The sequence below is a fragment of the Peromyscus eremicus genome, chromosome 19 (assembly GCF_949786415.1).
Source record: "Peromyscus eremicus chromosome 19, PerEre_H2_v1, whole genome shotgun sequence".
NCBI lineage: Eukaryota > Metazoa > Chordata > Mammalia > Rodentia > Cricetidae > Peromyscus > Peromyscus eremicus.
Genome location: NC_081435.1, coordinates 52909537 through 52925107, shown reverse-complemented (window position 1 = coordinate 52925107; position 15571 = coordinate 52909537). Strand labels below are relative to the sequence as shown.

Here is a 15571-nt window from a genome sequence, read left to right as displayed (position 1 = left end):
TTCCATCTGTCACCGACTCTAGCTCTCACTAGAGGAAAGGTGTCCTGAAAAACGCATGGAATGGCTTGGGCTTCAGACTTAACAGTTACAGAGAGTAAGTATACACAGATGCTCTGTCTTCAGTGCACGAGACGGCACCAGAGGAGTACTGTTGAGAAAAGCTGGGAAGCCACACACTGTCGGCTGGGGCTCTGAGTGAGTGTGCAAGGTCCTGGGTCCAATCTTTAGTGAGAAAAAAAAAACAAAAACAAACAGCTACCGAGAACCAGTGAAGCTCCTACTCATCATCTACAGGAATGCTAAGACTCTGGACTGCAGGACAGCACTCTTACTCATCATCCACAGGAAGGCTAAGACGCCGGACTGCAAGACGGCAAACAGGTCTGCCTTACTTCTACTACTACAAGACTCTGGAGGAACTCACCATCTAAGAGTTTCCCATGAAACACTGCCAAGCCAGCCACTCTTCCAATGAAAGTGAAATAGGACAAATGGTCTTCATTACAGAGGCCTGAGTTGGGATTGATCTGAAGCGTGTAGTTGTCCCTTTGGGGAGGAAAAGAGAAAAGTCCAATCACACTTAAAAGAAAGAAATCCAAGAGGCTGAATTTTCCTTTGCCACCCGTCACCCCATTTTACAGTGCACTGCACATCCACCACCCCATTTTACAGTGCACTGCAACACTGTCACCCCATTTTACAGTGCACCGCAACACCGTCACCCCATCTTACAGTGCGCCGCAACACCGTCACCCCATTTTACAGTGCACTGCAACATCCACCACTCCATTTTATAGTGCACTTGCAAACCTTTGGGACTTTGTGGCAACCGATGAGCTGGGGGATGTAACCCACCAGTCACAGACCCCTTTCTGTAACGGACAGTTACGGGTTCCTGGAGCAGGTAACATATGGAAACCGCTGATAGCTGCCTACTTCTTATCTATAGAAATGCCAATTTTAGGAGCCCAGGGTGATAGCTCAGTCATGGAGTACTTGCCTTGCAGACATGCAGGCTTCAGTTTGATCCCCAGAATACACATTTATAAAAGGTGAGTGCCGACTCATGCTTGTAACCCCAGGGTTTAGGAGGCTGAAACAGACGGATCCCTGGGGGCTCTCTGGCTGCCTAGCTACTTGGCAAGTTCTAGGCCAGTGAGAGACGGTTTTAAAAAGCAAAGCAAGGATACCTGAGGTTGTCCTTTGGCCCTCATAAACACATGTATACATGTGCACTAATACAGACACACACACACACACACACACACACACACACACACACACACACACACACGTCAAATTCAAACAAGTCAAGCAGACATCCTGAGAAGGTAAGAACGCTCACAGTGTAAGAGGGTGTGCAGAGATCCTCAAGGACACAAGCTCTGTAGATGGTTTCTGTGATCAAAAAAGGTGGATTCCTCTGAGAGGCTTTTGATTTGGGGGTACTCCCTACAGGTCCAACTCTCAAGAGCACTGGGAGAAGAACACGGCTGTCTCAACAATGCAAACCCCAGGACACACCCCACAGCTCCCTTTGGACTCTCAATCATGAGGACAAGGAGTTTCCAACTGGGCCGTGCAGACCGATTTTTCCAGGCATGACCTCGGAGACGTAGGGAGAGGGAAGGACCTCGACTCCTACCCTGCTTTCTACCTCAATGGTGTTACCAGTTTTCTGCAGTGGATTCTCTCACAAGTCTCACTACCAACCACTACCAACCAAGGCCATTTCGGGCTAGATCAACTGAAGATTGTCCTGAGACAGCCTTTCAAACGTGATATAGGTACCAGAAGGAAGATGCAGGAGAAGGAAGCCACACCCACTGCAGCCCGTATTGGAACAATGCTAAATAAACATCTCTTTTGCCAAGATCAACCGTTGTATGGGGAGTTCAGGATCAGCCTCGAGCTATTGAGCGTTCTCAGCCTGGAGAAAATAGGAGCCAAATGTTTGCTGAGAAAACAACTCAATCTGCCTCAGTTCCCTTGCCAGGCAATGATGAAATCCTAACGTAAGGCACAGCCTGGTTCTTCTATTACGGGACCAGGGTAATGTCCTCTGTATCCCAAGCATGGGTCTTCAAACGTCCTCATAACTTGCCTTTTAAGTAGTGAGATTTCGGAAACAATCCTTGTTCATGCAGCTCTCTGACGTCGTCTCACACTGAGAAGCCCTCCCTTCAATTAGAATAGCATTACAAACAAGAGATGGCCCGCTCCCTCCGTAATTACCTAACACATTTTCAGATTCAATTCTGTGAGCCCAAGGGACAGGACAAGAACCACTCTGGTTGTTCATGGTGTTGGCACCTCACCGTGTTGGATCCGAACTTGTTTTTACACTTGTAAGGGTGGTGGGGTTGGGAGGGGCTGGAATCTCAAATAGGGGAGTTACTTGTCTTTTAACTGTGGTTTACACTCATTAAGAAGAAGGCTGTAACAGCGGCAGGGGAGGGGCATACACGGTAAACGTCATCCATGTACTTACGTGGCAGAGTACTCAAAGAGGCCATAGTAGGGGTTGAACATTTCTTTGGACAGTAAGAAGAACCACTCCCTGGCCACGCCCCCATAGTCCAGGCCTTTCTCTGATTCAAACTCAATCCACAGTCTAGCCTTTAGGACATCGGGTCTTTTCACAGACATGATCCTCCGATAGGACTCTTCAAATATGTTGTTTCTGTGAAGTTTCATTTCAAACCTGTTTGGAATATCAGCCTAGATGAAAAGATGAAAAGAGAAGCTCATGATCATACAGTATGAACACACACACACACACACACACACACACACACACACACACACACACACACACTCTCACTCACTCACCCTTCCTCCCTCCCTGGGAAAATAACAAAAAGGCAGAAATGATGACAGTTTCAGATAAATGTGCAGTGATCACTGGCTCCACTGAGAGTCTCTCCTTTATGGGTTTGTCCTCACACAGATGGAGAACCTCACTGTGTCAAGATGGGACACACAGAAGCACCCGTTCACAGCTGCTCAGGCCGAGCCAGCCACATATCTTCAGGAGAACATCTGCTGAGCCCAGAAACTCATCTTTACCACTATGTGGACATGGGCACTTCACCCACAGGCATTGCCGTCAAAAGAAAGACTTAATCCCAGGTAATTAAACCATTAAGTAATAACCTCCAGGCAAGCTGGAACTAATCTGTAGTAGGGATTGCGGCTGAGAAATGCAAGCCATGATGCCTCAAGTTCACTGTGCTGACATTAGGAAGTAGGACCCTCAACCTACTAAGTTTGGGAGAGGCATCCCAAAACCCAAAGTTGACTGAATGATACCCAGCCCTTAAGTGAGGTGTGCCAACAGCCTTCTGGAAGGATGAAGTCCAGGCTAGCCTCGTCCTAGATGAGCAACAGCATGGAGCCCTTTGTCACCAGAGGAGGACACATGGACGACTCACAAAGAAACACTACTGTACGCCCCAATGTGAGCGTCAAGGGCAAAGAATCTCCAGTTATGAATGAAGAGCCTGAGTCACAACCATGGGACAGAGGATAAATTCTCTGACTGAGAGCAGAAGCTGTCAGTACACCTCGTTACCACAGGACAAAGCTCAGAACGAGACATCAACTAGAGGGAGCAGAGACGGGGAGGCAGCCTCAGGTAAAGGAGGAGTTATGCTGGGGTTTGCATCCAGAGGCATCAAGTTTCTGAGCAAACGGAGGGCAAAACTAAGGTCCATACCAGAGAGGTAAGGGGCACAGAAGACAGGAAGTTGGCAGCAAGAAGACATGCCAATAGAAAACACAGTACCAACTTAGGGCTAAGTGTAAAAATCCACAGGGTCTCTTGTAAAACTGTTTGGGAGAATTGTAAAGAAAGAAAAGGAAAAAAATAAACACACTTGGACTCATCACTACCGAGTATTATTATATGTTGTAAACTTCATGTTAAAATACCCATGTCAGAGCTATAACTCTGGAGCTGGCGGTGGAGGCGCACGCCTTTAATCCCAGCACTAGGGCGGCAGAGGCAGGCAGATCTCTGTGAGTTCAAGGCCAGCCTGGGCTAGAGTAAGTTCCAGGACAGCCTCCAAAAAAAAAAAAAAGAGATGTAACTCTGGTTTTCCCAGATTTGACTTTGGTCTCAACTTATTTTCTCTTCCATAAGAACCATATGTCTTTTTAATGTCTCACATACACAACTGCCCTTCAGGTGATGTGATATGTGATACTGAATTCATCTTCCCTTACCATTTTTGTTAAAAAGAAAATTCAGATGGAAGATCTGGGTGGACCAAAGGGCAGTGAAAAAGATAAGTGTACACAGACAAGTCACAAACAGGCTAATTTCAATGAGGTAACTTTGGTGACAGGAACACAGTAAGACGCAGAGCTTTTCGGAGAGTTGATTACTCACAGGTTTCTTTAATTTCTTCCTAAAGTAGTCATATTTCTGCTTAAATTCCCTGGAGTAAGGAACAGCCTGCAAGAGAGATTCACACACACAGATAATGTAAACATATGCCTGAAATTCTATGTACAGCGAGCCAATGCTGGCAGAGTTTCATAAATTGCAAACCTTAAATACTCATTTTCTACAGAAAATCTGCATAATGTCTACACAACGAAGGGGGAGAGTCCTAGAAATGATGAGAGCTAATCAGCACAACCAGACTGATGGCCAAGAAATCTCAGGACCACACTGCACAGACCAGTATATGTTCTCTATGAATTTTGCCAGAGTAAGAGTCAGGGTAACACACAGAGATACACAGATACGGAGCATCTTTTATAATCATATCATTTGTCTCTCCTGGAGTTAAGCATCACTGGCTATGACACTTGAACATACAACCAACCCCAAATGATACACACAGTGGTCATTTAAAAAGTCTTTGTGGGAGGCCATGCATGGTACTCATTATTAGTAATTATTACTCATGGGGCAGAGGCAGGATGATGGTGAGTTCAAGACCATCCTGGACTATATATCAAGATGCTGTCTCAAAACATCAAGCGATGGGGGCATAAACTCAGTGGCAAAGAGTGTGCTTAAGAAGTGCCAGGCCCTGGGCTCCATCCCTAGTACTACAAAACCAACCGAAAAAACTTACAGAGAAATACCACAAACGGAAAGGACAGCCGAGTGATACCTGGGTCAAGGGGTGGGAATTTGGAGTAAATATCATTTTGGAAAGGATTTAAATTGAAGAGTCACAAGGTTTGTCTTTTCCTTGGTGTTCTGGTTGGTTTTGACTGTCCACTTGAGTAACTGCCTAAATCAGATGGGTCTAGGTCAGCCTAGGGATTGTCTTGATGGTCAGTTTTTGTAAGAGGCTCTAGCCCACTGTAGGCAACACCAATCACAGGAAAGGTGATTCTGGGATGTATAGGAAAACCAGCTAAGCACGAGCAGCCCGTGTGAGCCGGCAAACAGCATCCCTCACTGTTGGAAGTAATGCTGTATGGAGCAGCAAGCAGGCCCGCCTCCAAGTGCTCCGCCTGGAGCATCAAGCAGGCCCACCTCCAAGTTCTCGTTTGACAGACTGTGACCTGAACTATAAGCTTCCCCATCGGGCTTTGGGTCATTTATCACAGTAACTGAAATGAAAGTAAGGCCTGGGGCAAGAATTCCCTTAACTTGGCCGTCTTCTCTGTGAAGCAAAGAGGACTCCATGGGCGTGGAGTGGGGTGGGGGGGGCTCAAGGTCTCAGTCAGATACAACTATCCAAAGCTTTGATAGCCTAGCTAGAGGGCACCTGAGAGGCTGAGGCAATGACCATGAATTTGAGACCAGCCTGGGCCACAGCAAGATCCTGTTTCAAAAGCAAACAACACATCGAAAGATCTAGGATGCCTTGTGGCAAAGTAGTATTTGAATGTGGCTATTCTAATCATGTTTATATGCTACATTATGAAGTATTTCAGTCAGACCACTGCCTGAAGGGTGACTGCAAAGGTCTGTGTTTATTTTTATGAAGCAAAGTGGACTAACTTTATGAACAATGACGTATCAGCAACTGTGTCAGTCAGAGCCACTCACTGCGTTCCAGCAAACTTATTAACTGGGGCGGTAAGATCTATGCTGGTATCGTTGGGGGCTGATAACATATACCAACCCTCAGCAAAGAATCCCTGGACTCAAGCACCTTTTATTATTCTTGGTCTTGACCATGAGGAGACAGAATGAAGAATAAAACCTTTGTCCTTTGCCTTCTGTTTTAAGGCATGGATACCCCTGCCCCCCCCCCCCCCCCCCGCCAAAAAAAGACCCCTATTCTTTATAGAAAATTTCATGTTATTCATTTTGAATACAAGAGCAATGAAGACATCTATTCTTATACTGTGTATGCTCAAGAACGTTCTATAGGTAATTCACACAGCCTATGGTCTGCCTGTCTGCAGGCCTGTCTTCCTGTGGGTTTCCACTGAGCCTGAGAGCTTGACCACATTTCCCCGTGCATTTCAGGCAGAATCTAATGAAATCATGTATGAGTTCTGACCCTTGCTAGTATCTAGACGGCCACCAGCACAGAATAAAGATATAGGGTTCTGATATAAACTAAGATGACATCATGGCCTTCATTTCATTAGTGTTATGTTCCATCAGAAACGTCATTTTCTTCACATCCCTTACGTGCTGACCTCTCTGGTGGCTTGCTTGTTCACCCATCAGTGAATATTCTTGAGGTTCTCTCTGCCTAGCCCTTTAAGTACTTAATTAAAAAAAAAAAAAAAAAGAATGACTGAACAGAAAACAAAGTCCTTTCCTAGTTCCTTCCTGGAAATGCTGGTGGAGGGCCACAATAGTAAGGAATTAGTTCATTAGAAAGCCAAGGCAGGGAATTAGCCTAGATATCCATCAACAGGCGAAGGATAAAGAAAGCATGGGCTACACACACAATTCAGTTGTATCCAGCCATAAAGAAGGATGAGATTATGTCATGTAGATGGAGTCAGAAGTCATGGAAAATGACGTAAGTCAGACTCAGAAGGACAGATATCACATTTTCCCTTACTATCAGAATCTAGATTTAAAAAAAATCCATGAAAATAGAAGGGGGATTATCTGGTAATTGGGAAAAGATCGGCAGTAAGGGGTTGGGGGTGGGTGCGATTGAAGCGCATCATATATATTCATATATATATATATATAATGTATGAAATCTATGTATGTATGAAAATGTCACTATGAGGACTACTAACTACTCTGTACTCTGAATACATGCTAATAAAGAGGGGCAAAACAGGAAGTGAACGGATGAGGTGGGTGTTAAGAAGAGGAAAACTGACAGAGTTTCAGGGGTTATTTTGTGAGAGCCTAGGGGAGGCTACTTCAAGGAACCTCTCAGCAGAAGGATGGAGGAAACAGATGTGGAACAGAGAGCATCAAGGCCCGAGGAGGAAAAGCATTTAGCTGTACTGTCAGTCAAGATTAACTGTGACTGAAATCAGGGGGACCCTAACCCAATTTTCTCATGCCAACTTAGACAGACTCATTCCCTTGCCTCTAAGTAACTTCCCTCAGCTCTGTAAAACAATCTGACTTGGAGCATGGCCTTCCCTACCATATGGGGACCCCATTTAAATTCTTTTCATATGTGTATGCTTTAGGAAGCTTCCACAGTAGTAGGTTTCCATATGGTTTTTCAAAGACTCGTTAGTGTTAGTGGTCCCTCCCCATATTCCCCCCTTTACCCCACTATTCCATCCCCCTCCCTATTCAATTTAATCCCATTTTATTTTCCCTTTATCTCTTCATAACAATAAATTCTACCCCCCTTTCCTGGTGAGATCTGCTCTTCTTCCCCATTCCCTTACTAGGCATCTAACCTCTATGATGATTTAGATTGAACACACACACACACCGAAAGCTTAAAAGCTAACACCCATACATAGGACTGACTCCATGCAGTCTTTGTCTTCGGGGGTCTGTGTTTCCTCACTTGGGGTGTATATTTCTAGCTTCATTCATTCACTTACAAATTTTACTTTTCTTAACAGCTAGGCAATACTCCATTGTGTAAATGTACCACATTTTTCATTATCCATTTATCAGTTGATGGACAGGTAGGCCTTTCCCAATTTCTGGCTATTAGGGATAGAGCAGTAATGAACATGGGCGAGCAAATGCCTCTGTAATAAGATGTAGAGCCCTTTGGGTATATGCTGAAGAGTAGGTACAGGTGGATCTTGAGGTGGATTGATTCTCAGCTTCCTCAGGGACACCCACACTGATTTCACAGCAACTGTACAAGTTGGCAGTCCTAACAGCAATGAATGAATGTCCCCCTTTTCTCACCAGCGTGAGCTGTCATTTGCTTAACTCATCTTGGCCGTCCTTACTAGGGTTAGATGGAATCTCAAAGTAGTTTTAATTTCCCTGATAGCTAAGGACGCCAAACACTTCTTTAAGTGTTTCTCAGCCATTTGTGTTTCATCCGCTGAGCACTCTCTGTTTAGTTCTGTACTCTAATTTTTAACTGAGTTATTTGTTTTCAGACCAAGTAAAACCTAGTATTCCTAGTGCTAGGAATAGGTTGTATCTTGTTGAGACATTGTCCAAAGGGGTCTCATGGACAGCAACCCCTGCCCCACCCCCCAACAGCCAACAACAACAACAACAACAACAACAACAACAAAACATCATAGACTATTGGGACTTTTTACATGTGCATGGGAGAAAGCTATTTCCTAGAACGAGGATAATGTATTATCCACCTCCAACCCCCAGCAACCATTAACTGCCAATAATTCCTCGGGGAAAGGAGAGGCTTCATGAGCACCTCCCCTGTTAATGAAAAAATACTGATGGGCCAAAACTTGTACAGGAGTGCTCTTGAATTATTTTAATAAGAACCCCAAATTGGCAATCTCCTGTTGGTCCCAGTGAATATCCTGTATCTGTCTCCCCAACTTATCTCCCAGTACTTGTAGCTCACTGGCAAACCCCACCATGTACTCCCTGCTGATGAGTGTGTCCCTGCAAGCAGGGCTTAGGGTTTTCCCTCTGCCTATGAATACAGCATGCTGCGAAATTTCAGGGGATCATACCCCTAAGTATGACATTTTCTAGCCAGCACGTATGAGCAGTACTAGGACAAAGTCAATGAGTCCGCGGAGCTGAGGAAGCATGATCCACAGCTTCGCAACTCTTCTCGACAGGTTTTTAAAGGCGGAATAGACTCAAGTTGGTTAGCATGCATTTATTATGACAACATCCTATAAATAAATACAGGACTTGTTCTGCAGCCTATAAAAAGGAGTGCCTCTCCTCCCTCTCTCTTTTTTTCCGAGACAGGATTTCTCTGTATAGCCCTGGCTGTCCTGGAACTCGCTCTGTAGGCCAGGCTGACTTTGCCTCCCAAGTGCTGTGATTTAAGGCGTGCACCACCACCGCCTGGCTGAGGGCCTCTTAAGGAGCTCATACCCACATTTGGGTACAAGGTGTCTGTTTCCTTTCTTCTGAGTGCCTCTCCTTCTCCTAACTCTCATGCTTAAGCCTATATCAAAATACTCTCAACTGAATTCTGCTTTACAGTTAAAAAACAGGAGAAAAACCCCAATTATACATTTAGACCATCCCTTTACAAAGGACCGGGAAGAAAATGTTTCAAGCCCATGCAACTGTACCCCATCTGGAAAACTCACTGAAGAGACAGGATGAATCTTAAACCACTCAACGTCAGCAGTCTCTTGACATCACAGTAATGAGTAATACATGAAGGGTGTGTTATATACAGCCACAAGCTCGTATGAAGCGGAAGGACATGAGAAAATACTGACCGGACCAGTGATGGCTGGGTTCTGTAGTCTTGGATCTTCCCACTGAGTAATTTTGCTATCTGAAAACATTAAAAACATCAGGGCATTAATTCTAATTCCTTTTGCCTACAGGATGTTTAAGAAAGAATTTCCTTCTCCAAAGTCCATCCAGCCCCTTTGCCTTGACCCCAGGGAGGAGGATTTAGTATTTGGGGGTTAGAAGGTAACACTGCTGTACATGGCAAACATATGTATGATTAGTCAAAAATAATAAAAAAAAATGCACAACAAAAGTAAAACCATTTCTTTGCATTTTTTTTTTTTTTTTTGGCAAAGAGCAGTTTGATAAATCTGCAATTATAAACCCCTTTACTCGCAAGGATTTATAACTTGATCTTGATTTCCAAAACGCACAAGAAGCTTTAGTTCTCTAGGAAGTTAACACCCATACAAATTTTTTTTTTCTCATTTCAAATACTTCTTAAAATCTGCTTATGATGTTGAAAAACGGCTTTCAAGCAGGGACTCTACATTGAACAAATGAATAATCCACCTCATGCACCTCTCACACGCATGTATAACTGAAGCAGTGGAGGTGGTCACACTCACACACACACACACCCCCACCAAAAAAAAAAAAAAAAAAAAAAAAAAAGAAGAAGAATTAGACACAGCTGAGCAAGACCCCAGAGAAAGGGTTCCCTTGCAACCTGGCTGGGCAAGAGGCTGTTTCCTTTCTTCCAAGAGAGTGGGTGTGACCAAAACTGCTATTCACCAGCCACACCATCACTTGCCCAGGTGATGGCGTAGACCAGCTGCCTGGGTTCTGTGAGGTTTCACCAGCGCATGATTAAAAGGCTGCAGAGAGGCCTGTGTGTGTGTGTGTGGGGGGGGGGGGGGGCACCAGGTGAAGCTCTGCGGTTCTCAGATGAAAAAAAATATGGCAAGGGCAGGCTGGGGTACAACAAGTACTTCTAAGTTAAAAAGAGAAAAAGGGGGATTACTTCTCTGAAAACTCACCCTGTTCATTCTTAGCCTGCAGGTGAGCTGAGGGCAACGCACGGACTCAACTTTAACAGGCACCTCAGCTAATTTATACACCCTGACAGTACTAACTTCATGAAAGCAGAGGCACTGCTAACAGAAATGCTCTAGGCTGATTATGATGAAAGCAGATGCTAACACATGTATGCAAATGTCATGATGAAGCTCATTATTCTGTGTAATGAATACATACTAGTGATAAAAGTGGTCTACATTAGGAAACAAAACCCTAAGACTATACATCTACAATGCTTTTTTTTTGGGGGGGGGCGTGGGGTTTGGTAGAAAAAGGACATGAATGAGAAGTTCAACTTTCACGGACACTGATGGGTGCAGGTGGAGCTTCAGGTTGTCTAATGTCTAAAAGGAGACGGCTTTGGACAGTAAAAGCTGCTACTGAGATGGAAAATCCAACCCAATCAAATACAGGTCGCAGAGGACAGCAGGGTACAGCTGGATACAGCTGGATAGAACTGTGCCTTTATATAGCAGCTTGGGTAATATCAGTGTTGACTGGATATTTGTCATCAAAACAGAAAATAATCCAACCACTGCCAACACGCGAGGACTTCCAAGTCTTCTGACCAGACTGAATGCCAGACTCCCTGACACCTGTACTGGGGTTCCCCGAGATTCCCGAGCAGGTGCTCACCGATACCACGGAGTGCCCCCATGTAACCCAATCCTCCAGTCAGCAGCCTGAGGGATTAATCTGGATGGCTGATTTGCCTGAATTGAGATTAGTGAAGCCAACCACTGGGTGTGTCTGTGAGGGCTTTTCCAGAGAGGATTAACTGAGGGGGTGGAGGACAGAGCTGCCTGAACGTGGGCAGCACCGTCCCCCAGGCTGGGTGCTAGGACGGATCGAAAGGGGAGAAATGAGAACGCCCATCGGCCTAGGCATTCTGTCACTCTCTCCCTGTCTGCCATGACGAACAGCCTCCGCCATGCTTTCTACCCCCGTGATGGTTCAGAATCAGGAGCAAAGGACAGCTGGAGCTCTGAAACTGACAGCCCAAAGAAATTCTTCCTCCTTGAAATGGTCTGTGCCAGGTATCTGTCACAGTGACACACGCCTGACTAACAAAGCAGTATCACAATCCACTATCCGAGTCTGCAACCTGCCCACGCCCTTGCCTGTCCTTGGTGACCACCAAGCTGCCGTCACGTCCCTTCCTGCGTCTGTTTCCTGGAGTAGTCAAGTCTATGCTCCAGACTCCCAGTGCCACGGCCTAACCAGCCTCTATTCAAGACTTCCTCCACAGGTCCGCCCAAAGTTTAGTCTCAAGAATACATCTGACCACTGTTACTCTACTCCGGGAAAGAGACCTTCAAAAGCTCCCACTGTTTGCAGAGTGAAACTGAGTCCTCATACCTGTCAGATACCTGGGTGCCATGCCAGCCTCCTTTACATGCTAACCAGGCAGAACAGGACTGCATTCCCTTGAGCAGGGATTCTCAACTGTGACCCTTTAATACAGCTCCTTATGTTGGGGTGACCCCCAACCATAAAATTATTTTCATGGCTACTTCATAGCTGTAACTTTGCTACTGCTATGAGTCGTAATGTAAATATCCGATATGCGACCCCATGGGGGCTGCGGCCCACAGGCTGAAAACCCCTGCCCTTGGGCATGGTATAGTATAACCAGGCTCTTGTAAATGTCTGTTCACATACACATTATGACCAAAGCTTTATGGCTTTGAGAGACAGAGCCCAAGGGGTGGTCCCCACTCCCAGTGTGGGAGCTGCTGGTATATCTGGTTTGTTCTAAAACTGATTTCCACCGAGCTCTTTAGGGTGAATCCTGCTCAAAATCTGTCTGAAAGAGAACTACACCTCACAAAGCCGTTTTCAGCCACCATGAAGCACCCATTTGAGCACCCATGTAACAGGTTTGCCTTCCAACAAAATATGTAAGATACCTCCTGGTACTCTCTACTGGACATGGCCCTTGAGGACAGGATTATATGATATCCAATCCCATAATTCCTCTCCGCTATTAACCATGCCCCAACGTTTAACAGGGGCTTCAGTGGGAGCGCCCCAAAACAGCTTTAATCGTCTGTTGGACAAGATTTAGGAGTTTGCTTATCTTCAGAATGAAGTCCCTCTTTCCAAACAGTTTTCTAGCAAAATCCACCAGTATCTCTAGAATGACTTTAATGACAACGTCCTTCACACATAGTCTGAGTGCTTAGAACCACACACATTTTCCTGGGGCCACAGAATTTGGGAATTTGCAGTGAAGGACTGCCAATAGGTGTAATCGGCAAATAGTTAGCCAGTGTTTTAAAAAAGAACTTCTGGATCAAAACATGCCTTTTACCTTTGAGATATTAAACTCAAATCAAATGACAAGAAGGAAGTAAAGAATGAGAAACTCAGCCATGGTAGCTACTGCTCACAAGAATTTACTGGAATTTCTCTTTCAACCTTTGTGTTTGAGACACAGCTTGCCAATGACTCAACCTCTGGGCACATCTGGTCTGTAAGAAAAAATATTTTCCACCGAGAGTGCTAGAGATTTCATTCTAGATATTTCTCTAACACTTCACACAGAGGGAGCTCATCAACAAATAGCCACCAAGTGAATCCGGGTGTCCAAACTTAAGCATTCTGTGCTTCTGGAAGTCTGCCTCTCAAGTCAACCACTGACAATGTAGGAAATACCCACCATGCCTGGAGCGAAGCCTTGTGCCTACCCTGTGGGCATGATGAGGGCAAAGGGAGATGGTGGATTTCTGCTAGCTAACTGTTTGGAAAGAGAGACTTCACTCTGAAGCTAAGGGAATTCCTAAATCTTATCTATCAGGTGATTAAAGCCATTTTGGGGAATACCCACTGATCTGAGAAAGCCTTTGAAAACACAGGGGCTTTCTGCTTGACAGATTAGATTTTGAGGGAAAGGCAGAAGAATGATTTCACTGGCATGTATCCCTTTATGGTTGTCCACAGGGCAATTGGTAAATTATGGAGAACTGTTTTTAGTGGCACTAAGAGCATAACCTAGTCCCAATTGTAGAAAAGTCTCAGAATTTAGAACAAATAGTATTCTGGGGGGAAGTAATGCATGCACAGACATTTCAAGTGTTTATTATGTTGACAGTTGTGTGCTCATAGCATGGTGCTGGAAAGTATATAACTCAGCATTTTTTTTTTCTGATCAAAGACAAAAATCAAAGTTTATATATATTGAAAAAATGTGATTTAAGTCCAAGGGTGGCCGAGCCCCCTAAATATTCTGAGTTTTGGCTGGGCCTTCTTACTGACTTCACACCCACTAACTCTCATGTCTGAAGGCAAGTTCTTGGAGTACACTGGGTCCCCTAGTGACACTCAGAGGAGCTAAACCCCCCTCCCTCCAAGATGGCCGCCTGCCTGCATATGAGCATTGCTTGGGGATAGGCTTCTCAACAGAAGACTCATCAATATGCTCTGTTCGGTTATCAAAACCCAAGACCTGGTGCTCACTTCCTGCTTGCCAACTACATGAAAACACAGAACAAAATACTACTGACCGCACACAGACTTCAACTTTGACGCCTTCTTTAAGGCTTCCCTCCCCCTCTTTCTTTCTTCAGACGTTTTAGGGCTACATGAATAATTCCAGGAAGAACGAACTATCTCAAAAAAGAAAAACCTCCCCCGACCCTCCAAAACCAACTCCCCGGCTAAAAGCAAACACTGATTAGTTTAACTTTTAGATGAAACGAGAAACCACACATGTACTCCTAGGTGCTAAAGCAAGATTCTTCAGCAAATCCTACGATGTCAGGAAAACAGCTACATATATCATTAGTGTGCTGGGTGCCAAGGAAACATGCTATGATAGAAAATAAGGTCAGAGCGGGCATCTCCCCAGGCAGTGTTTTGAAAGCATAGGCAGCTGAAAACACGGCTCATGTGGATTTGTTTTTTGTAAAACTAAATCAGTACGTCTAATCTTATTTTCTATTTCCAGAGTGTATTTATTAAAAGCGCAAATATCAAGGGACTGTCAACAAAAAAAAATTTTTTTAATTAAAAAAAAAAAAAAGTTAATAGGTCACAAGATCAGGTTGGGTGAAAGGTCAACGGGCTGCCCGGAAGCAAATTTGGAAGGCAGGCACAGTACCGTATGAGGGCACTGAGTCTCTGGTATCATTCTCTCCACATAACACCTGGCTGCCTGGACAGGGAGTAAAATGACAAAGCTTCACCGTCACATCTGTGCTACCCTCCCCTTCCAGTACCCTGTCACACCTGCGGGCACAGCGGGGTCTACTTACTATGGTCAATGTAAAATGTTCGGCCATCCAGATGGATCCTTTCTTCCCAACCAGGCTAGCATCCAGGAAAACGAGGGGAAGAGAATAGAGATGTCAGTTAGCGGTTCCCAAATCCACGGTGACACTGGAAACTCCAGGACCCTTCTTTTACTCTTCTCCGCTAGGGACATCTTCCTACGGAGAATATGTCACCTAACGCTAACTCAGGGCACAGCTAACAAGTCACACCAGCTCAAGTGTCTCGCAAGCTTTCACCATAGGAAGGACCAGAAATAGTGCTCCGTGGGAACCCCAGTAAACCATTCAAGAATTGAGTGCAGTGGCGGGGCGGGGGTGGGGGTAGGGGTGGGGATGGGGACAGGGACAGGGACTGGAGAGATGGCTCAGACATAAAAGCACTTGATGCTCTTGCAGGGGACCTGGGTTTGTTTCCCAGCACCCACCCAGTGCCTCAAAACCATCCATGATTGCAGTTCCAGTGGATCTGCTGCCTTCCTCTGACTTTTGTGGGGTG

At 45.1% G+C, this 15571-nt stretch overlaps 1 protein-coding gene across 5 annotated transcripts in view; it reads right to left on the bottom strand.

Annotated features, from left to right (window-relative positions):
• The window catches only part of Nedd4l (NEDD4 like E3 ubiquitin protein ligase), a 338079-nt gene that overhangs the window by 21514 nt on the left and 300994 nt on the right, over positions 1 to 15571 (bottom strand). For all 5 annotated transcript variants that reach the window (XM_059246793.1, XM_059246794.1, XM_059246796.1 and 2 more), the window contains 5 exons: positions 15058 to 15112; positions 9763 to 9821; positions 4394 to 4459; positions 2492 to 2721; positions 425 to 546 (listed from right to left, as the gene is read on the bottom strand). In XM_059246793.1, the coding sequence (XP_059102776.1) occupies positions 425 to 546; positions 2492 to 2721; positions 4394 to 4459; positions 9763 to 9821; positions 15058 to 15112 (532 nt within the window). The remainder of the gene's footprint in view (positions 1 to 424; positions 547 to 2491; positions 2722 to 4393; positions 4460 to 9762; positions 9822 to 15057; positions 15113 to 15571) is intronic.